Source organism: Hevea brasiliensis, chromosome 9 (assembly GCF_030052815.1).
Source record: "Hevea brasiliensis isolate MT/VB/25A 57/8 chromosome 9, ASM3005281v1, whole genome shotgun sequence".
NCBI classification, from domain to species: Eukaryota; Viridiplantae; Streptophyta; class Magnoliopsida; order Malpighiales; family Euphorbiaceae; genus Hevea; species Hevea brasiliensis.
Genome location: NC_079501.1, coordinates 97,711,160 through 97,735,855, shown reverse-complemented (window position 1 = coordinate 97,735,855; position 24,696 = coordinate 97,711,160). Strand labels below are relative to the sequence as shown.

General features: G+C 27.7%; 2 protein-coding genes and 1 long non-coding RNA gene across 3 annotated transcripts; 1 reads left to right on the top strand and 2 right to left on the bottom strand.

Annotated features, from left to right (window-relative positions):
* Nucleotides 1-9,733: 9,733 nt before the first annotated feature.
* Nucleotides 9,734-10,738, bottom strand: LOC110638045 (uncharacterized). The gene has a single exon (XM_021788449.2). The coding sequence runs from the start codon at nucleotides 10,736-10,738 to the stop codon at nucleotides 9,734-9,736; it is 1,005 nt and encodes a 334-aa protein (XP_021644141.2).
* A 2,489-nt stretch (nucleotides 10,739-13,227) lies between these two features.
* LOC110638007 (uncharacterized) lies at nucleotides 13,228-15,780 on the bottom strand. Its single transcript, XR_002491606.2, has 2 exons — nucleotides 14,985-15,780; nucleotides 13,228-13,955 (listed from the first exon to the last, which is right to left on the bottom strand). It is a non-coding gene; the product is annotated as an uncharacterized LOC110638007 (long non-coding RNA).
* Nucleotides 15,781-23,430: 7,650 nt separating this feature from the next.
* Nucleotides 23,431-24,696, top strand: LOC110638064 (homeobox-leucine zipper protein ATHB-12). Its single transcript, XM_021788476.2, has 2 exons — nucleotides 23,431-23,915; nucleotides 24,037-24,696. Exons 1-2 carry the CDS (start codon nucleotides 23,532-23,534, stop codon nucleotides 24,370-24,372), a joined length of 720 nt encoding a protein of 239 aa, XP_021644168.2. The 5' UTR covers nucleotides 23,431-23,531; the 3' UTR covers nucleotides 24,373-24,696.

Genomic DNA, 24,696 nt, shown 5'->3' with positions numbered 1-24,696 from the left:
AAAACCCAAGTCAAGGTTTGTTGAAAGGAAGGCTGGTGATTTGAATTTCCAGATGATTTTCTTTTGAAGGATATAAATATTTTTATGTTTTTGTATAATTATTTCCAGAATTTGATATACTCCTTGTACTTTTTCTAAGATATGGAATGTAGCCGATTGTGCAATAAGGTTACATTTTGTAAGATGGCAGATCAAATATTTATTGAATTTCAATGACTATTTAATTACATAATATTTCATTACATTTTATTGAACGACTAGACCATGACTAGACCATAACCCGCGCATTGCTGCAGAATATAAACATTTATATTTATATATAAACGAACAAAAATTCAGATAATCATATATGCATCAAATATAAACGCCATATTCAAGAATTTTCCAACTTATTGTGAGCAGAAAATCAATTTGAATCTTCCCTTGTATAGGAAGTGTAAGCAGGAAATTCTCGTATCGAAAACGTGGCTCATTCTTCGAAAGAGAAATAGAGAGATGACATAGCCTCATGCACTATACGGATAGTTTTGATGGATGCTCATGAATAATTCAGTTGTTTGGGGAAGGAAAACGCAAGAATGATGGAGCTATAAATCATGTTCTTATTCTATTTAAGAGTTCCTGAAACCCTTACTTTGCTTCATCAATGCTCTTTGAATTTACTTCTGGGCAGCGTGCTCCAGACCATATACAAAGGACTGCACACATATATGGTGACAGTGAAATGAGTTGTGCTGAACATGTTGCTACATGCATTTACTCCTAGTTCCTCTCTATGCTTCCTATTATATATTATCTTTTTGTTTTTGCTAGCTAGTGCGTCTATTACTGTTTTAAAATTAATTATTGTTTCATAATTCAATAATATGATTTGATTCAGTAATCAATAGTTTTAGTACATTGAGAGGAAAACATAGTTAGCTGTCAAAGCTACATGGAGTTTTCATAATTCAACCCGTCGACGCAGTCATTCCCCAAAGTTTTATAACAGTGATCAATATTGATTCTAGGGGATCAATCAATTTTGAGGAATTACCTTCATTCAATTATTTTATACTATTTTAATTATTTTATTGTTTATGTAAAATTTTCATATATAATTTTCATTTTTATAAATTATTATTTTTTTAAATAATTTTAAAAACTATCATTAAATTTAAATATGTCACTATTTAAATTAAATAATTATTATTTTAATATATATATATATATTGGCTGTTTGTTAAACCGCAAGGTCACACCAATTTACTAGTCTGACACAAGCCACTTCAACTATATCAAACTGGATCACTTTTTAATCTAGTTTAACTACAAACCCGAATCAATTATTTTAGAATTTAAAAGAGCTCAGAGAAATTATAATTTATCATTATTGTAGAATATCTTTTACTAGTAGACATAAACTTTATAGTTAAACTACATAAATACTATATTCGTTTCTTCTTTATTTTCACTATATGTTCTACTATGAAAAATTTTTATCTATACTCAGTTTATTATAAATTCAAAATATAAATATGTGATATTTATATATTTAATAAGTGAATTTTACAGTACATCCAATATCTTGAATTTAGAATGGATGGTGTTCCAATCAATAGACAGATTCCTTTGCTTTTTCTTTCTCCATTCTTCCTGAGATTCTATTCTATTCAGGCCCTGCTCATATAGGTTAGAATAAGCAATATAACATTTTAATAGTTGAGTGTTTATATGCATCGAAAAAGCAACCTTCATTTAATTATATTTAAATATTTTTTAAACATTAAAAAATAAAATAAAACATTTCTTTTTATAAACTTTTCTTGTTTGTAATTAAAATTTAAACTAAAAAAAGGAATGAATAAAAAAAATTCTGAACATAAAAATAAAAAATATGTATACTTTACAAATAAAATCTAGATCGAGGACAAAATAATATATATGGCAAAAAATTAGAAATTATTAGATATAAGTAAAAGATTTTTTTTTCTAATAATTTATAAAAAAATTCATTCGTCAATAAATATAAAAATTATTAAATTTTTATATACTCCATTTATCTAATAATCTCTTGTAGCAAACAACAAAACCAAATCCAAGTAAATGTAGCCCCATACAATAATTGAATAAAATATTATCAATATCAGAGTTATGAAACTCGGCCCTTGATTGATCAACGAAATAAGTCAAAAAATTAATTAATTAATTAATTAATTATATAAATTAGATAATATACTTATTAATAAAAACAAATAAATTTAATAAACTCATTTTCATTTTTAAAAACAAGCTTAAGTTAAATTTACATATATTTTAATTATATTTTTAAATTTTATAAAAAAATATTAAAAATGTTCAAATTTCAAATATAATTATTAAATATTTTTATTTTTAACATTTATATGTAATATATGAAATTAAAAAATTTTTATAAATTAATAACTATGTTCTTAATATTTAAGAAATACTAATTATATATTAAAATAAAAAATAATTATCAATATCATAATTATGAAACTCGGCCCTTGATCTAATTGAGGGACTAAGGACCCTATTAAAATTGTCATGATTTTAACAGCAGTCCAGTCTTGTCTCTAATTTGAGTACATGTGTACCTTCTATTGACAAAAAAAAATCTAATTGAGAGACTGATCAACAAAATAAGTCAAAAAATTAATTTTATATATATATATATATATATATATATATATACACTTATTAATAAAAACAAATAAATTTAATAAACTCATTTTCATTTTTTAAAACAAGCTTTTGATATTTGTTAAGTTACATTTACATATATTTTAATTATATTTTTAAATTTTATACAAAAATATTAAAAATATTCAAATTTTAAATATAATTATTTAGTATTTTTATTTTTAACGTTTATATGTAATATATGAAATTAAAATGTTTTTATAAATTAATAACTATGTTCTTAATATTTAAGAAATACTAATTATATATTAAAATAAAAAATAATTATGAAATTTATTGTAGTACTATAAATACAAAAATAACTAAATAATACAAAAAAAACTAAATAACATCTCATTTATTTACTGAATATAAATTTACAATTTTAAATATTAATATATCAATATTAATGATATTTTCAAAAATTATTAAGTTAAAAATTATTAACCTACTGAATGGATCATAAAATCACACCAGTCATTGATCCAAGCATTGAGTCACTTATTTTTTTCGTATTATTCTCTTATTCAGTTCAATTAAAAATCTGACACGGTTTTACGTTCAGTTCAACCCTCGGAGCTAGTGATCAATATGGAGCCTGAGAGTAGAGATCATTTATTTTTAAGGAATTCCTTTCATTAAATTATTCTATATTATTTTAATTATTTTATCTATGTAAAATTTTCATATATAACTTTTATTTTTATAAATTCTCATTAAATTGTAAATGCATTCGGTTCAAATCAAATCAAACCGAATAAAATTAAATTATCAAAACCGAATTACTATATTTTAGAACTGAACAGAAATAAATAAAAAATCAAATCGAACCGAGCTGCTTTATTTCGGTTCGGTTCGGTTCAAACTGATCGATTCCAAAATTTACTTATTTTTTAATTTAGACTTGATTTTCAAGTTATTTGGTTTGATTTTAACCTTAGTTTAAACCTAATAACCATTAATCAATAAAATTAAGCGATTTATATATATATATATATATATATATATATATATATATATATATATATATATATATATATATATAATTACATATAATTAATAAATTCCCCATAAAAATAAATTAATTCAAAAATAAAAAATAATATTCAGTTCGGTTCGGTTCAAACCGATTTTCTTTCTCCAAAACCGAATCAAATTACCGAATTAAGGCAATTTGGTTCGGTTTTTTAGTTTAAACCGAATAGTGCTCACCCTAGATATTGGTTTGGTTGTCTTCTTTATTTTCAAATACAACTGTTTTAAGAGTGTGCATTTTGTTAGAATAATCAAATTTTTAATCGAGTTTAAAATATTAGTTAAATTAAATTAAAAAATTAATATAAAATCAATATAAAAAAATATTTTAACTGTAACGTCCTTACTTTAGGTAGTCCATACATTCTACTGTTCCGATGATTAACGTCTGTTCGGACAGTTAGAATGTCTGAAACTACACTTGAACTAGGGTGAGAAGACATAAATTGATTGAATAAAGACTAAAAAAAATTAAAAAAAAAAAATAAAAGAAGCAAAGTACAGCTCGGTTAAATGAGCCGGAGGTCACGGCGATAGGTAACCCTAACGAGAAGTGACTGTGAATATAGTTGCCAACCCCAGACTCGTGGGGAACCCTATGGAATAATTATACAGGACTAAATTGAAGGATTTATGAGGTTTAGATGACAATAAAAATGTCAAAGGAATACAAGGAAATAATGCCAATCGGTACAAACAATTATAACTTGATGAACATAACGAAGGATATTTTGATCATTTCACCCTCAGAGATGAATTTTGACCTAAATGTCAATTAAAATTGGAGAGATTAAAACACTAAAAATAAATTAAAAATCATGAAGTGTGAAATAGAAATGGGAAAAGAAAGAAAAGAAACTAAAATCTAATTAATAACATAGGCATGATGTCACGGTGATGTAATTAAAATATATAACCAATAAGAATAAGACAAACACTATAAAAAGGATAAAAGAAATTAATTAAAATACAATTGATTCATCTTCTTCCTCTTTGTTAAGTTGGCTGAACCTCTTCCCACTTCCACTTCCTCCATTTTTCTTCAACTCAAGCTCTAATTCCTTACTATTCTTCCATAATTTCTATAAACTCCAAACAATGAAACTTAATTTTAGACCTTGGTAGAGTGATTAGTGGCAAAAAAAAAAAAGAGAAGAAATTGAAGTTAGAAAGCTTGGGAATTTCATCAATTGAGGTTAGCACCTAACTCTTGCTTTCTTCTTTCTTTAAATCTTAAAACTAAGTTGAATCAAGGTGAAATTTCATGAGAAATGATATAATTGATGCATTAATGAAAGGTTGGATTTTCGGTCAGCCTAGATGATCTAAAGTTTTAGTGAGTTTGATGGAATTTAATATGTCTACTAATGCCAAATGATGTGTATGCTTGAGTTGAAATGAAAGATTTCATGAATTATATGAGATTGTGAATTGTAGTAATTAGGGTTTTGTGATAAGTTGGGGGTTTTGTGCCTTGAGACTTAATTGAGATTGTTGAGGTCAATTATTGACCATTTGATAATAATTGAATGAGTTTTGAAGTTAGTAGTAGTGTGGAATTGTTGGATTGGAAGTGTTGTTTTCATGCAGGATTTTGGACCTTGAGTCCAGTGTGGTTTTAAGACCATAAGTAGAGCTATGTTGCTCCAATTGGTGTGAGGCTAATTAGAGATGAAATTTAGGACAATTTGTCACATTTTTCATGTAGAGACCCTGCCTAGAAATTGAACCTAACATCACCTAAAGTTGGCTTGAATCCGGGTAACCATATGTTGGATCTGGAAAAATGACCATATGAACAGTAAATATTCAAATGGCCATAACTTACTCTAAGAAAGTCAGAATGACCTGATTCTTGAACCATTGGAAATGTTAGACATAGGAGCACACTTTTCATGCAGAACATAGAGCCCAATTTTATCTCTAAACCAACCAATTTTCTTGAAAAATTTAGGTTAATAATTCTGACTAGAACTAAAAGTGACCTGAAATTCTGGACATTGACCAACCCGACCAGTTGTGGTAAAAATGTCATAACTCAGTTTACAAAACTGAAAATGCAGCGAAACCAAAGCCAAAATTTTCATAAGACCTAAAACTACAACTTTGATGTTTAGACTAAAACCTAAAACCAAATACAACTTAGAGAAATTGCTAGGAGAAATTAGGACTTCCCAATCTGAAAATTCCTGCACTGGACAAATTGACCATTTGACACCCGAATAGTAAATGAATCATAACTTTCAGTAGAAAACTCCAATTGAGATGAACCAAATTGATTTGAAAACTTAAGAAATAGGGCTACAACTTTGATTTAGGAACCTTGCTCAAATTTTGAGTGTAAAGACCTCTAATGTGGGTTACAAAGACTGACCTGAACCTGAAATTCTAGATGTATAGGGTTTAGGAATCCAGGTTAGTTAAACTGTCATAACTCATTCTACATAGCCTAAAAAATTGTGATTCTTGAACCTGAGTAACCGTAAGACATAGAGTAACAATTCATATGAAGGATATTAGGTCTAAAAATGACTGTAGTATGCCCAAATGACTAGATAAAATTTGACTCCAGAATCTGCCTGGTTCTGGAACCAGAAAGAGGCAATGAACCAGTTTTGATAATTTGACCATAACTTGAGTTCTAAAACTGCAAATGACATGATTTAAAAAGAAAAATAAGGATAAGACATAGAGGAACAACTTTCATGAAGGAAGTAGGATCAAAAGAAGTCTACATCTCAACTAAATTGCAAAGGAAAGTTGAGTCTTCAATTCTGGAACTCATAATACATTAGCAATACAACTTGAAATATGAAATGTAATTAACATAAATAAATTGTTAAATGTATAAATGAGATGAAGCTATCATTAGGACTTATATTTCCATTGCAAATAGAATAATAATACCTTGCACAATAAATGGCAAATGAGAGGGAATAATGTGAATTAAAAATACTTAGTATACGAAACACCTCTTGAATTGTGAATAATAATTCACACAAATAGAGTAATGAATAAATAAATCACATGAATGTGTAAATGGGACACTTGTTCCCATCATGAGAGAAAGGAAAAATACTTTGAGTATAAATGATACATGAAATTAATTGATGTAAATTGTAATCAACATGAATGATATGATGAATGCATAAATTATGTAGAAATGTGATTTGAAAATTTATGCTTCCACCATGAATAGGATTAAAAATGTTATAAAATATAAATGGAATATGTAATGAAATAATGAAACATATAAACAATTAATGGTACTAATGTGCCCATGTTTTGCCTGGACACATATGTCAGATTGGATAGATTGGCATGCCAATAGAGAATTGATTTAGCAATACTACGTAAGGCTTTATGCCTGCATTTATGGCTTGTATGCCAGATTATGTGTTACCATGGCTTCTTAGCCATATTGATTGCATACGTGGTTGATATTATGCGTCCCATGATATGACTGCCCGAGGCACCACGGTGTCCAGTGCCAGGGACCCGCGTATCCAGTACAGTCAGCCTGTTATAGGTTACTTGGGCAGTGAAATAAATTAAGAATATTAGAAATTAAACAAATGAGTAAGAAAGATCTAAAATGAACTAGATTAGTTCTAAAAATTTATTTATTATGAAATGATCCAAAATACATAGAAAATGTTAAGTAAAGCAATGAAAATGCTAGAAAAATAAGTATAACTTAAATAATTATTACAAATGCATCTTCCATAATAATATAAAAATGAATTCAATATTTTTATTAATTTTGTATATTGTATATTGTTATTGTAAACTTATGAAATAAGCACTTTCAAAGAACAACAAAAATATATGACAAAAGATATTTAATATTAAAAATTTCATATAAAATCAAATTAATTACTGATTACACAAATTATGCTCTATTTTTATCTTTATTTGTATATATTATTTTCTTGTTATATTATTGCATCATTAAGCAGAATTGCTTAGCGCGATGAATTGTTTCCTCGCATAGGTACTGAAGATAAAGCCTAGTGGACATTATATTGGAATTTTGGAGTCCGGATCTGCAGAAGTGTCCAGGGTGTCACCTCCTCAGCAATGCATGTAGATAGGGCCCATATAGGTCATATTACTGTATTTTGTACATTATAAATATTTATTATATTGTAATGTAAACTATGAAATTGTATTTAAGATGTATATGATATAAATTAATAAATTGGCTTTTCATATGTAATGAGGGTTGTAAGCTGTTATAAATCAAAATGGATGAAATTTTTGAAATTGTGATGAAAAACATGAATTGAAATTTATGAGATGATATTTAAAATTATGGAAATGATGGTATTGAGATATGATATTTGAGATAATGAGTTGAAATTACTTGGTTATGATGAAAATGGATGAGGTTATTATTGAAAAATATTATTGAAATTTTTAAACAGGTGAATAGTAAAACACGTCAAACGGTAATAGAATAGGGGAAACTCCGTAAGTTTCTCTTTTGAATATAATTGACTTTAAAATATAACAAGATAAAATTATTAAAGGAATAAAGTAAGATAAGATAAGGTGCTCCGACACAAGTGTGACTGTTCTTGCTCGATTACACTGTAGACCGGGTAACGGGTGTTACATTAACAATAATGAGTTATAACATCCTTAGAATCTCTTATTCATGTCTTATCCATAGACATAAACTTCACAATCAAATTATATAAATCTTGTGTTCATTTCTTATTTTCTATATATTGTGCTATGCTTCTCATAATATTCTGTTATTAAGCTATCGGTTTACCTTAAAATTTCATATAATCGTTTAATATATAATAATTTTATTTTAATTATTAATTATGGTGAATTTTATCATAATTAATGTTGAAAATTTATTCATTTTATATATATATAATAATTACATGAAATGATTTATAATCCCCAACACATCATGTAAGCAACCCAAGATCAAGATCAATCCAAACTGATAGTTTAACTTTATTTTTCTAGTTTTAGTTTCTATACCAAACAAACTTTTTCCAACTCTGTTTCAGCTTCTCTGCAGATGGAATTTAAGAGCTTGGAGAGCATTGGTGTTCCAATCGATACACAGAATCCTTTGCTTGTTCTTTCTCCATTCTTACTGAGATTCTATTATATTCAGAACCTAGTCAGTTCTAGCCATTATAAATTCTGATGAATTTTTCTTATCTAAATACAGTCTATTATGGATTCAAAAAATAAAATATATGATGATGTCCAATTATTAAATATATGAATCTCACATATTTATGTTTTAAATTCATAGTAAATGAAGTGCAGACAAAAATTTTCCATTTAAGAGATAAAAATAACATCATCACCATATAGGTTAGAAGAAGCAATATAACATTCATTCAATTCTAGTTAAAATTTTTTAAAATATTAAAAAATAAAAATTTCTTTTTACAACCTTTTTATGTTTTTAATTAAACTTTGAACTAAAAAAGAATGAAAAAGAAAATATTGTAAACACTAAAATAAAAAAAAAAATGTGTACTTTACAAATCTGATCTAGATGGAGGACAAAATAATATATGTAGCAAAAACTAAAAATTATTAGATATATTTAGGGTAATTCTTTTTGACTTGTATAAATATGAGATTTTTTTTTCATCATAATTTATAGAAAATTCATTCATGTATAAATATAAAAACTATTAAATTTTTACATGTTGCATGTATCTAATAATTTTTTGTTAGTAAATGAGAGATTTTTTTGTATATACACCCGGTTTCATGTAAATTTAATATACAAAATGTATAATGAGACTATCTATTAAAAAGATAAATCTCATGTATTTATATTTTAAATTCATGGGAATAGGGATTTAGACAATAATTTTCAATCTAAGCTTTAGCATTTTTAGCAAATTTTTTCCCTTTGAAGTCTCCAATGGAAATTTTGACCTCGTGCCATGGGCGTGATCCCTCATGTGAAAGTTAATTGACTCGAAAGACCTCCATCAATCAATAAAATGGCAGCTATGTCCCCATAATTTTATAATTGAATGCTTGTGCCTTCCAATGTTGGTCTTGGTTTCTGCTGCTCCTCTGACACCGTCTGTCCACGAGGAGCACACGGCGGAAGAGCGTCTTCTCCAGCAGCCAAAGAATCGACGATGGGTTTAATTACCAAAATGCCCTCCCCTACGGCTGCAATTACTAATGTGGTTCCGAAGACAAGGAATGCAATGGAAGCATAGAGGACCTCCTCCGGCCCCCATAAGACTGATAAGCCAAGAAAGAGAATTTGTATAGGTAACATTATCAGAACAACGAAAGCTAGAGCATAAATTCGAAGCCTTAGCCCTTTGTTAATGACAACGTTTACCACCTTGAAGCATGACAATGAGAAGCCTATCAAATACCAGATCCCAAAAGCACCAAATATGATAGAACTCATTAAAGGGTATTCACACAGTAGCACATCGTCGCTTTTTGAAACAACTGAACTTGTAAGAAAGAACTCCGGCAATGGTAGCTGTGTTCCAGAAAAAAAGACGAACAAGATTTGCAGAAAAAGAACAGGAAAACAATTAGCCAAGACAAAGGCAATAGCCCAAGAGCTGCGTGGTGTTTTTTTCTGGATTGATACGTTAACAAGAAAAAGTTGGGTTATAAGAAAACCAGGCTCATAAAACCCTAATGAGAAGACAATGTGGAATTTGCAAAAGCTGGTTTGCTGCTTTAGGGTGAGGGAAGAAATGATAGGGAAGAGATATTTTCGACGGAAGAAGGACAAGCGAAAGAGTTCATTTAGGGCCCAGAGGGTTATAAAGGAGACAAGAAGAAAGCGAACAGTCCAAAGGGAATTGAACCTTTGTAAATGGTGTGAATTTCGTGATTTGAGACGGAGGTGAAAGACGAAAGCAAGAGAAATGAGAGAGAGGAGGAGGAGACCGCTTATGCAACAGAGAGTGGATGAATCTAAAAGGGAATTGAAACTATCATTTGAAATGGTGGTGGCATGAGCATGAGAAGTGGAAGATGCATGAAATGACATGAGTGGTCGGAAGGGGATGGGGGAGAGAAGAGAACATAGATAAGTTTCTCTCCCCAATTCCCAACCGGCGGGGAACCACAGTTACAGAAGGTTTCTGGAGAGAGAAACGGCCGGAGAGAGAATGAGAGAGAGAGAACAAGAGGCAAATAGGGTTTGTGGTGTTGTGAATGAGATGGCTGCTTTGTTTTCGGGATTGGAAGGTTAAGTTGAGGTGGTCAATTGGTTTCAGGGCAGCATTTTCATTTTCCCTAGAGTTGGTAGATTTCATGAGGTTAATGCTTTTTGGAAATTCCTATGAATAGAATATAATTGTGGATTCTTGTCAAATTTCGTTACTATTAACTGTATTGACTTCATTAGAAAAAGAAAAAATAATTAAAAACACTACGTATTTCCATATTAGTCATTGCATCCGCAAATACAGCATCACTAATAATTATGTAAATTTTAAAAAGAATTTATATTTTTAACTATTTTGAATATATTTTAAAATTTAACGGAATAAAATTTTATTTACCATTGTACTTATTGAAAAGCTCATTTTAATTTATTTTTAATTTTTTATTTAATTTAATTCAAAAATTTTAATTTATGTCTAAATAATTTAACCAAAAATTAAAGAAGGTATAACTTACTCACCAATTGATGCATGAGTTAATTTTTTTTAATTATTTTTTATTCAATAATTATAATTAGTTATTTTTCATATTTTACTTTTTCAAATATTAATTAATAACATAGAAATATGAAAATTACGTTTTTTATTATAATTTTTAATTTTAATTAAAAATATGAAAATAGTATTTTTTTAATTTAAATAATTAAATTTAATTATAATCATAATTTTTATTTTAATTAATTATATGAAAATAAAAATATATTTTATTAATTTTCAATTTAATTAAGTATAATTGTTATAACTTTTTTAATTAATAATATGAAATTTTAAAAATATTTTTTATATTTTCATTTTAATTAATAATATTAAATAATAAATTAATATTTTATATTTTAATTTATTTATTATAAAATATAAAAATAATATTTCAATAGTAAAAAATAAAAAAATAATTAAATATTTAGTAAATAGCATGTATAATATAAATAAGGGAGATTATACTAAATTAGGCATAAATTAAAATTTCTAAATTAAATTAAATCAAAACTTGAAAATAATGAAATTGAACCTCTCAAATAAATTAGGCTTTATTCCAAAATCTAACCACAATATCTATATTATTTTTTCAAAGAAACACGATGGATATTTCACAATATTATTTTAATATTACATCTTTTATTCTCATATTTAAGGACCCGAATTTTATGGATATATTAATAAGATAGATGCTAAATACATTGTATTATATTTTTTTAGACATTTTGATAAATTAAATAACTTTCAATAATATATTATTTTTAGTCATTTTGATTAAATTAAATTATTTTTAATCTTGTTTTAACTAAATATTTAAATTATTTTAAAATAATTTTAAATAATTTTATTAAAATAATTAATTAATTATTTTTAAATTAACGTATAAATTAAAAAAAATATATTTTAAGTTAATAAATACGGGCTAACTAATGGGTTGTACCATGCCTAAGATACAAGGTGATAAGTTACCCTAATATAACTTTGGAAAGGAGGGGCAGGCCGAAAGCCCAGGGACCATTTTGCCTTTAAGCCCATATATGAAGTTACCTGTCCATAACTACAAAAACATTTTTGGACTTCATTTTGTAATATTGATTTGAGGGCCATATTAGTGATTTTTAGATTTAACTTAAATCATTCAATTTAAGATAATTTATAATTTATTTGAATATTTAATTTACAATAATTTAATGATTTATAAAATTGAAGATTAATTTATGATTCGTATAACTTTGATCATCCATTCAAATTAATTAGTTTAAAAATTAAATAAATAAATTTTATTTTTAAATTAATTATTTAAATTATATAAAATGATAAGTTGGAAAAATATTTTTAATGAAACTGACAATAATTATATGAATAAAAGATTCAGAAAATTATAATTATTAAATATTTTTTTAAAAAATTAAATAATTTTAATTATTTGCCTGTTTATATATTTTTTGTTAGTTTATTATTTCATGTAGAATATTTACATAAAATCACTGTTTTATTGTAAAATTTCTCAAATTGATGGTGGTGATGACTCTTATATCAAATATTAGAGCTTTTTTCAGGATAATTTTATTATGCCAAGTGAAAAAGGCAATTAATGAATAAATTTGAACTCTACCATATTGGAATCGATTTTAAAATTATAAAGTTTCAAGTTCTATCAGATTTAAATAAATTAAAAAAAAAAAGTAAAAAGAGTGAAAGGGAAATCAAGTTTAGCTATTTTTCTGTTCACATAATATAAAAGTGGAAGGAGAGGAAAGGAAAATTAGCTCCAGATTCTGGTGATTACAATCACAAGTTAACTTTTAACAGCAAACAAGAAAGAAAAGATAAGTTAGAATGAATAGATAATTTGCATTCCTAGCATTCGGCAATTCTTCACAACAATCCACTTAAAAACTTATCCTTCTTCACTTCATTGATATTACCACCATCATCATCATCTTATTCTTCTAAGAAAGGGGGGAAAAATCAAAGCATACAGATGATGAAAACTTACACAGAAATTGCAAAAAGAAATGCAAACATCAGACCCCAGGAAAGTAAATGATTCCCTTGGGCAATGTGTAGAGAAAATCAGCTTTCGAGATGATCAGTGGACAGTTTTGGAAATTGCTTTAAGCAGATAAAAGATGGGCACTGAAGTTTGCCATTGAGCTTTTTCGTTAAATGGAGATTTTCCCAGTTACAAGAAAATGACAATGAGATTCTCTGGATTACCTACTGCGTATGCTGACGTTCTTTGTAAAAGTAGCAGCTGTGAAACCCCACAGAGACACAGTGAAAGATTTGATATCAACACACACACATAATATCACCATCATCATCGTCAAATTCGTCATCAATCTTTCTAGTGAAATCATCCAAATTAATATTCATTCATTTCATTGCAGTGGAAGAAGGAAGAGCATGTGGAAGGATTTTTGCATGGCATGAATTTCAATGAGACCAACTTTCCTTTGCCATGCAAGTTGAATGTCCTGAGATCTATCTCTGTTCTATCCTTTCTTTAACTTTCAATGCATTGAAAAGTCCTGAGATCTTTTTGCCACCTCTGTATAACTGGTATCACACGAAAAATTTTTCAGTAAAACCAATGTGTGTACAACAATTTTGCTCTTATCATTGATCATGGTGGATCTCATTATAATTAAGGATAATGATCATCGTGGATCTCATTCTGATTAAGAATTCTGAAGGAGAGGTAATTAATATTTAGTGGATGTATTGAATACATTAACAATACAAAAGGATGTGAAAAGAAATAATTCTAAAAGACATATACAGGTTTAAAAAGATACCTCTCTTTTAATAAATAATATAAAGTGACTGTAATAGAATAGAATCAATACTGCAGAATATAAATCCAACGCTATCTGCAAAACCTTTAGTGCAGCTGTTTGTCTTCCACTGAAAAAGTCATCAATGGATTCGATCGGCTCAATAGATATATGGAAAAGATTGGTAAAGGTAAGTCGGCAGAAATCAAAAGAAAGAAAGAAAGAAAGAAAGAAAGAAAGAAAACAGAAAAGAAAATCTCTTGATGGTCTAAAATGGGTTTCGTTAATCTAAAAATTTTACACAATTTTTTCTTGATTTTGTTGTATTTTTCTCGACTCCATCTCAAACATATATGAGAACTGAAAACTCGTATGCCTAGCTACTGTTAAACATAAACCCTACAGAGAAAGAGAAGAGAGAAAAGATTGCATGGAAAGGATTTATAATGATGGATATAATTTCAAGTTTTCAACCCTAAAACCTCAAGACAAGAAAAAGATCACCACTACCAATTCCTTGAATAATCTGTCCAATGATGAACCACAAAAGGGTTGGAAAGAATGGTAAAATCTCATAGCCTAGCCATGATAACTAAGTTGAAAAACATATATAAATTAGATAGTCGTATATTTTAAATACCCATCAGAGCAAAGACAAATAAACAGTCAAAATGCTTCATCATTACACCAATCTGCTGAGTAATTACCAACCTTAATTTCTGTGCAAAATCAATAGAAGAAAAAGAAAAATCTGTGAGATCAGATGACCCATGAACAAGAAAATAAAAAGTAAAATCAAGCGAAAACCCACCTCTAAATCTTGAAGTTGATCCGATTGATGAGCAGCTGAAGAAGTGTATAATATTCCTGCTGCATATGGATTTATATGGAAGCAGTAATTGAGAGGAATGAAGCCTGGTCCGAGGAGAACTAGCTAAAAGATAAACAAATCATATGTATAGCATCGCATGACCTTGAACCAGACAACATTCCCCTCAAAAAGAAAAGCTTCCTAGCAAGCAATAGCTATCTTCTTCCTCAGTAAACCACTCCATTCTTTTTTCATCTTCTTTTGTTGTGCGGATCCAGAGGGTGAAAAAACCAAATCCTTTTGACAAGAATTTGTGGGTTTGTGCTAAAAATCATAGACAATGAACATGATGATGAAGATAATCATTTGTTTTTACCTAAAAGAAAAGGAAAAGTTGGCTTTGGGAGGGAGAGAGAAAGAGCATGGGGTCCGGGGGGTCGTGGTCATTTCTTGAAGCTAGCATTTGTGTCTGCTTTCTTTTGACTCTGTCTCTCACTTAAATTATAATAACACTAATCAATTAATATATATATATAGAGAGAGAGAGAGAGAGAGAGAGGGAGAGAGAGAGAGAGAGAGAGAGAGAGAGAGAGAGATGGGATACAAAATCCATTCAACTCCTACCCTTAGTTTTGGCCATTATGGCTGATCACACCTTTCTGCTATAGTGAAAACAGAAAAGAAAATTGAAGTGAGACTGTGATGCCATTTATCTTACCCTAGTTGGTAGATACAGGGTTACAACTCCTTAATTTTGCTTGTATTTTCCTTTTTTTTTTACAAAAAAAAATGTAAATTCAAATCCCATTTCCCAAATTAAATCAAATAGAACATTGTGGTGTTTCAACTTACATGGCTCAGTTTCAAATCATAATTGGACTAATCTAATTTAGAATTGAAATCAACCGAAATTATTAAAATCAAATTCATCAAAATTAATTCAATAAAAACAATTTTTCAAAAAAAAAATAAATTGCTCAGAACTAATTTTGAGTTTTGTGCTATATTACTTTTTAATAATTGAATTTTAAAAAATTAATTATTTAATTTTTTAATTTTACACTATATTATACTTTAGTTTCTGAAGTTTGAGAAATAAATTATTTAATCTATTTAATTTTAATATATAGAATAATTTAATTTATGTAATTTTAATATTCACAACAATTTCATCCATTAATAGTATTAATGATTAAAATATTATATATATTAAGATTACAAGAATTAATATATATATATATATATATATATATATATATATATATATATATATATAATTTTAAAAAATGAAATTTCTATACACTTTATACAGTCATGGCCATTTACGTTTTAAATAAAATAAGTTTTTAATTAGTTTTTTACCATTTAAATGAAAAAAATCATTTTATTTTGAGAGAGTTATTTTCTTATATTTTAAACATTTTAAACATTTTATTTTCTTATCTTTTAAGGAAAAAATGTTAATGCTTTTCAAACTAAAAATTCAATATATCATGTTTAAAATGTAGTTTTTTTTTTAAAAAAAAAAACGAAGATTATTTAATTTATTTTAGAAAAAATAAAAATTCAAAAATAAAATTTATTCGAATGTTAAATAGATTTTTGTAAATTATCAATTAAAATAAATTGCCTAACAAAAAGCATAAAACATCTCCTTTCAAAGAACATATGCAAGTCTGCCCATTTCATTTTTCACGTGTCAAAACTTCATAATCATTAAAACAATTTTTTTTATATATTATAATTAAATATTTTATATATATTAATAATTATAAAAATTTAAAAGTTAAACTGACTTGAAAATGTTTAATTTGGGTTTGATACTATGCATATTAAATTTGTCTTGTTCTAATTAATAAAAAAAATTAATAAAAGTACTAAAGGAAAATTTAAATCTTCAATGTATTAAACAAGTAATTTTTTTCAACCTTGGAAATTTTTAAAATAAATTATTTGTAATAAAAAAATTTAATTGAATTCTAACACATTAAGTATCTTGTCTGGAGAGCACGTTCGTAGGAATGAAACTCAAAGGAATTGATGGGATCCATACAAGTGGTGGAACATGAGACTTAATTCGATACAAAGCGAAGAAACTTATCAGGGCTTGACAGGCTGTGAATCCTCTTGAAAGAGAGAGGTGCCTTCCAGTATGCGAACACAGGTAATGCATGACTATTCTCAATTCATGCAATTATGTTTAATTTTTATTTTTTAAAATAATTTTTTAAAATTACAAAAAATGATTTTTTTTATTTTAAATATAAAAATTAATAAGAAGAAATCAATTGAATTAACTCTTATAAAATTTTAATTAAAAAAAAAAGATAGTAGTACACATTATGAAGCATACACTCCAATTATATATCATTAATTATTATTTTGAAGCTCTTATTATAGAATATAAATTTATGAAATACTTATCGAATACTAATAGAATATGTATGGTTTAGCTATCGGTGATAACCGATAAATGTTAACCATTTGAAAAAAATGCACTAGTAGTTGTTATTGATAGCTAAAAAAATTAACGATTAAATCAAATACCCACTTAATTTTGAGATGTAAATTTATTTAAAAAGCTAAATTAAAATGCTATTTGATATTTTTTTTCCTTTTTAGTTTCTTGCCAATGTAAAATGAAAAAATAAAAGTAAAAAAGAAAATGACAAATTTATGAAGCAAAGCCTAAACTAAGTTAAAGGTATAAATTTGCAAATTTTTATTGGTTTTTAGAGTCAATTTTAAATTTAATATCATATGAAAATTATTATATTTAATAATAAAAAAATTAAAGTTTACACTACTAAGTTTTAAGATTCAAACATCATGTTAAATCTTAATATTTTATGGTATTATTTCACTATGAAATATTCGATTGTAACAAGAACTCACATATCACATTTTATAACTAGCTTATTTAAAAAAAAAAATGTTGAAATTGTTATATTTTGCTTATAAGAACTTTAAAATATTTAAATTATTTTTCGATAACATTTAAAATGATATTTTAAAAGATTTATTATTTTTTTTTTATCTCTAACCACTATTTTAAAATAAAACTAAAAACTTTTTTTAGACTCTGTTATGTTAAAAATAATTTATATATACAAAATTGTTTTTAGAAATTATTTTCTAAAACAATATTTTTCATAAAAATATTTTCACAATGTTAAATTAATAATATATATTTATATTATTCATATATAAGTGTCTTCATGTTTTTATATTGTTAAAGTCAGAAAAACGACTTTTTTTTAAAAAAAAAGATAAAGTGATTTTTCTTTAAAATATCTTAGATTTTCTGAATGTCCTAAAAACTAAAAAATTCAAAAAATATTTTAACCTTAATAAGAAAAAAAAGGAATGGTAGTGATTCTAAAAATTTGTGGTATTTAATACTTCTCCAAAATTAATTTGTCCTCTTTCGAGTGTAAAAATAATTATCTTTTTAAAGATTAAAACTTATAAAGATAACATTTAACTTTTTACTTTTAATTCTTTTCCATTATAATTTGAAATTGAAACTAAGTCGATCTAATATAGAATTGAAATTAGAATAACAAAAATTATATTTGATTTAAACAGAAATTAATTATTCCAATTCCAAATTAAAATTAAAATTTTTTATTTTTTAAAAATTAAAAATTTTCAACTGCTTAATTTGAACAAAAATAAAGTCAACTGAAAAAGAAAAAACCCCAACTCTTGGGGCCACCCTTAATCACATAACCCTCTCCAAAATGTTTAGGCCCAAAATTAGCCCAGTGGGCTACAATAATGGGCCATAACTCAAGGCACAAGCCCATTTGTCCTTTAACCTGCTAAGTTATGAAACGTACTCAAGAATAGGGAAAAATTAAAAATTATATTTTAATTTTTATTAATTTAATACACTATATTATACTCAGTTAATAAATATTGTTCAAATCAATACTAAAATCTATAATTTTAATTTAAAATTAAATAGAAAAAAACGAAATGGTTAATAATTAAAATTTTTTAATGTTTTAATATTAATTTTAATTTGACATAAATTCATTTTTATTAAGAAATAATATAAAATTTTAAATTATAATAGTGAGATTTTTTTTAAACAAAATTAAAAGAAATTATATAAAAATCCATGACATAATAGAATTTCTTTACTTGTAAAATATGAAAATTATAGTGTTTAATTTATTATGAACATAATTATTTAGAACAAATAAACTATGAAAATTATGATGTTTAATTTATCATGAAAAGAATTATTTATAGCAAAGATAAAAAGATATTAATTTTTGTATTTAATAATTATTTATAACAAATCAAATATGAAAATTATGATGTTTAATTTATCATGAAAAGAATTATTTATAGCAAAGATGAAAAGATACTAATTTTTAATAATTAAAAAAGAATAAAATATGATTCTTATTAAAGAAATCGTTAATTTGTTTTAATTTTAATTATTGATGGCTTTTTTTTATTCTATTATTAGAACATAGATAAAGGAGAAAAAGAAAATTATACAAACTACATCAATGTAACTAAAATACTAAAAATAATTTTAGGGCATAACACATCGTTTCAACATTAAAACAATTGACCCATTTTAATTGATTAATAACTTTAATTTTAACTTAAAAAATTGCATGAATAAAAAATTATTTCAACATAAATTTAACTTAAAAAATAAGATATTTGTTTTAGTTTATAAATTATCAAATTATAGACTAATTTATTTATTTATTTATAGTAATTTTTAACCTTAAAAATAAAAAAAAAAACTAAAAAATTTAATTTTTTTTATTTTAATGCTTATACGTCTTGTACTTATAAATTAATTTAATCAAATATTTTTATTATATTATCCTTATTTAAGTTTTAAATTTTCATCATAAATCTTATTTAATATCTTTTTTAATTATTTTTTTATTAATAATAAATATATTTAAAAGTTACACATTAACGATTATAAATATTTTTTTTAATTACTTAAAATTTTAAATATTTATAAACTTAAATTTTCATAAACTAAATCCCATAAATAACTCAAATTAACTCATAATCCAAAAAACCCCAAACTAACTAAAAATAAAACTCAAACTAACTTACAATCCCAAATAATTGAAACCCAAATTACCAGATTTGTTCAACCCGACCCGTCAAGACCCCTAATCGACAATTTGATTAAATCCACACGATTCAAAATGACCCATAATTCATTTTTAATTGTATTAAATCTAAATGACCCACAAAATTAAAGATCAATATGATGACTCAATCGAAAACTGACACAATTATACGAATTAAAATTACTTCTTTTTTAAAAATGATATGAAATGATTTGCAATCCAACCTGAATATAACCCGACAATCTTTCTGATGACCAGAATTCATTCAACCCGACCCGTCACCACCTAAAGGTTAATTGGCAATATCATCCAAAATTATTATTATTATTATTTTGAGAGAGGCCAAAGCCATAGGGAAGATGCTAATGTGAAAGGTTACGAGTGAAGAAGAAAATGGTCTTAGTGGGTCCTTATCAGTTTACCTAAATGGATAGACATTGTGATGATGAGCATTTAAAGACAAATTACAGAGTCATTTTCAAAGGGAGATTGGTATGGAGGGATAAGCTTTGTATTCACACGTAGTCTTCAAGATAAGGACGCCTTGTTTCTTGGAATTAAAACACCTATTCTTCCCCTAACATCTCCTCATTTAACCATTGGTATGGAGGGATAAGCTTTGTATTCACACGTAGTCTTCAAGATAAGGGCACCTTGTTTCTTGGAATTAAACACCTATTCTTCCCCTAACATATCCTCATTTAACCATTTTACCAACCACAAAACCAAACCTCTCAGCTCATATCTTATGTTTTGTTAAAACAGACCTCACAACTTTGGAGACGACATTAGTATTACTGAATTATAAGTTTTCACTTCACAATGTAAATCCAAATCCATGGTAAAACTAGTCTTTCTGGAGAACTCTAAACCGAAGGAACCCATAAACTATCTTCCAAAATCGTCAACTATAAGGGCCCATATGCCTTGCAAGACCATCCTAACCCCAAAAGCATCCTAAGCTTTATTGTCTTCAACATGTTTATAAATGACACTTCACCAACCATGACACGGTTTAGCAATACAGGACAAGCAAACTACACACACAAGCATACATCATGAATGGACTGAATGGAAAGAAACTAGACTTGAAATTCAATGGACATAATTTGAATGCATTTCTTTTCTTTTCTTTTCTTTTCTTTTTTTCTTTTTCTAGCTGTCTGTGCAATCCTAGTAATCCAAATGGAAAATGAGATGACTTCTTTCAAAGCCAACTGGCATGATTAGCTTAAAATGCTAAACTTGCTTTAGTCTTTTGTTCATATTGAGTTTTTCCATCAACCCTTATAGATTCTTATCTTGTACTTGATGTTCATGAAAGCAATGGCATAGCTCTAAACCCATCCCAAGTCACAGACATGACTTCGCTCGAAGCTTCATTCTGGAGAATGTTTTCAAGTGTACTACATAATATTGTCAATATTAGCTGACAAATTTTCCATAAATTCTTCGGTGTCACAATTTAGGTGAATGTGCAAGAGGTCATTCATTCAAATTACAGAAATTAATCTCTCATGATCTCGTATATTATAAGTTGTGAAAACAAGAAAAAAAAAATATATATATGATCATCCTATGTTCTTTTCCCTCTAGCAAACCGTGTGGACTGTGAACACTACCATACATGGGACCCAAAAGTCATGTGAGAGGAAAGGACGATAGCATGATAAAATAATATATATATATATATATATATATAATAAAAATCATTATACTAGTGTCCTACAAGAAAAGCATCTGACATGCTTTTAAGTTGAAAGATTTCTAACTATGAGACCATTAAAAAAAAAAGAACCTGAAATATTACCAATATTACCTTGTGGGAATCACTTCCATAGTTCCATGTTTAGCAAGTTATTCTTGAAACGTTTTCCTAAAAAGAAAGGAAAAATATTAGCATCCAGGAAGATTTAATGAAGCTTCACTAGGAATTAAAAATCATGCCTGGTGATGTGAGCTAAATCAGAAGGTAATTAATTCAGTAGCAAAAGCAGATGAAAAGCAACCACTCCAGCTTTCTGAAACCAAGAAGTGTATTTCAAGAGAAATTAGTCTTAGCATTTAGAAGAATACTGGCCGCCTTGCCTTCTATTGGAAGCACTTAATGAAAGTGAAAATTAATAGGCCATTAGAACATGTAAGAATGTTGATTGTCAACAATTGAATGCCGAAGTTTACTTAATAAAATCTATTTCAACAGGCTGCATGCACATCCTGAAGTGTGCCACTTAAATATCTCTGCGCCTACCATGCCAAGACAAATCATAGATTTGACTGTTCAGAGCCTCATGGCAGTTTATTTTTCTGAAGCTACCCAAGAATGGCAGCAGGAAAAAGGAATTACAAGCATACAACCACAAAGATTTAATAAGAGATAAGAAAAAGTTGACAACTTTCAAAGGCATGAGAACTCTTTTTTCAATACCAACCCAAAAAATCTCTGGATTAGGTCTAACAAATTGACTACATAACAAAAAATTTCATCACCCCTGCATGCTTGCCACATGCAGGGTAACAATTAATGTTAAAAAAATGCATACAAAGTATCCATAGCTTGAAATAAAAGAGATAGGATCAAACTATTAAGGAAATATATCTCTTTTTTTTTATTATTATGTTTCCTTGAACTCATCATATTTTCTCATTAACAAATCAAGCAAGATTGGTATAGTGCCCATTTTCCTTTTCTCCTGCCTTCAAATTTTATTGGCATATTCAAACACTATAATCTCAAAGTTTATTACCTCCATCTTATATGCTTGAAATGCATATGGACAAGTTATGACTACATAAGCTTATATGCAAACATCAATAAAGAACACATGATGATACATTTGAACAAGAGAAAGTAATGATAAGTGTCCCCCTACCACAGCACTATATGTGGATCGCATCACAATTTTTTCTTTTTTTATTTTAAATGGACATAATAAACATGCTATGAGGCATCTATGGACTGGCAAGTGCCACCAAGGCACCAAAAGGCCAGTTTCTTATTAAGAAGCCATTAGATTTTTTTTTCCCCTCTTTTTTTTCCTCAGTTTCCTTATCTCTATCAATAAGGGAAGCACAGCCAACTTGTTTTCCTAAACAAGTGACAAGCGTATAGTTTATATTTGTATTAATCTGAACAGACTACACTAGGACAAGAGTAATAGCTAGCTGAATCCAATTTGCAAATAATAAGAAGGAACAAAAAAGGTATAACCACAAGGCAAAAGAGAGAGAAAGACACACGGCATCTGACCTCAGCTCACTGGTTTAGATATCATGAAAACAAGCACACTAGATAACTTCTCCATGAGCTATATATCCCACTGCCCTTCTCCTCAGCCAAATATTAAAGCATTTAAGACTAGAATATAAGGAACAACAAAAGCCACTTCTTGTTGAGAGTTCAATAAATAGAATTTCCCACCAAAACATGAGTAATCAAATAGATGGAAGAGGGTATTCTCCAGAGGCACCAGATGAAAGATCAGAAAACTTTGCTTGCCCACAGCTCTCCCAAACCCCAAGAAAGAAGAAGAACATCACCAAGAACAAGAGGAGATTTAGTGATGAACAGATCAGATTACTAGAGTCAATTTTTGAATCAGAGACCAAGCTCGAGCCCAGGAAGAAATTGCAACTGTCCAGAGAGCTTGGGCTTCAACCTCGCCAGATTGCTATATGGTTCCAGAATAGAAGAGCTAGATGGAAGTCAAAGCAGATTGAGCAAGAGTACAAGACATTAAGAGCTAATTATGACAAATTAGCATCCTGTTTTGAGTCCTTGAAGAATGAAAGACAGTCTTTGCTCATACAGGTACCTTTCTAATCAGTTCATCACCATAGAGGGTTGGGGGGGAGGGAGGAGGAGAGAATCTTTTCAAGGGCTATGAATCAGTTTCTTATTTTCTGAATTTTATTTCCCCTTCTTTCAACAGTTGCAGAAGCTAAATGAACTATTGGATCAACCTTGTGATGGGAATATGACTTGCAAGGGTTTAGAAGGGAGCAACACTCTCATTGCTACAAACAATGGAAACATCAATAATGATCCTGAAGCACAACAGGGACTAAACAACACAGAATTCATGTGTTCACAAAACAATAAGAGCAGGGACATTGAGCACTCTGGGGATGAAGGGCATGAACTCCTCAACAGTGATGAATACACAGATGGCTCATTGGCATCACCCAATCAATGGTGCAGTTTTCATTCAGGTAGCCAGTTTGATCTGTCATCTAGCAGTTCACAGTGGTTTAATTTCTGGACCTGAAAATTCTGGTGTTTGCTCAATAACTAGCTCCCTATGCTGGATGGACTTTCATAAAAAAACAAGTTAGGTTAGAATGGGAAGTTTAAGGAAGCACTGCAGCCAAATTAATCCATCATGCATCAGAAATGCAAGGTGGGTTTACATCTTGCTCTGATCTGACCAGACGGCTAATGGCTGCTTCACACAAACTTTTGCCTCACTCAGTGCATGTGTGTTTGTTCAGGCCTTCAAGGCTCTTCGCTTGTACACGAGATAATGTATTAAACGCATATAGAGTGAGAATGTCTGAAACAATAAACCAATCCAACTGGTGTTTTTCCTTTA

Excerpts from the sequence above, each read along its gene's own strand:
- LOC110638045 (XM_021788449.2), bottom strand. The coding sequence starts at position 10,738 with ATGTCATTTCATGCATCTTCCACTTCTCATGCTCATGCCACCACCATT.
- LOC110638064 (XM_021788476.2), top strand. The coding sequence starts at position 23,532 with ATGAGTAATCAAATAGATGGAAGAGGGTATTCTCCAGAGGCACCAGAT. Across the intron at positions 23,916-24,036 it reads GACAGTCTTTGCTCATACAG|TTGCAGAAGCTAAATGAACT; the intron begins GTACCTTTCTAA and ends TTCTTTCAACAG.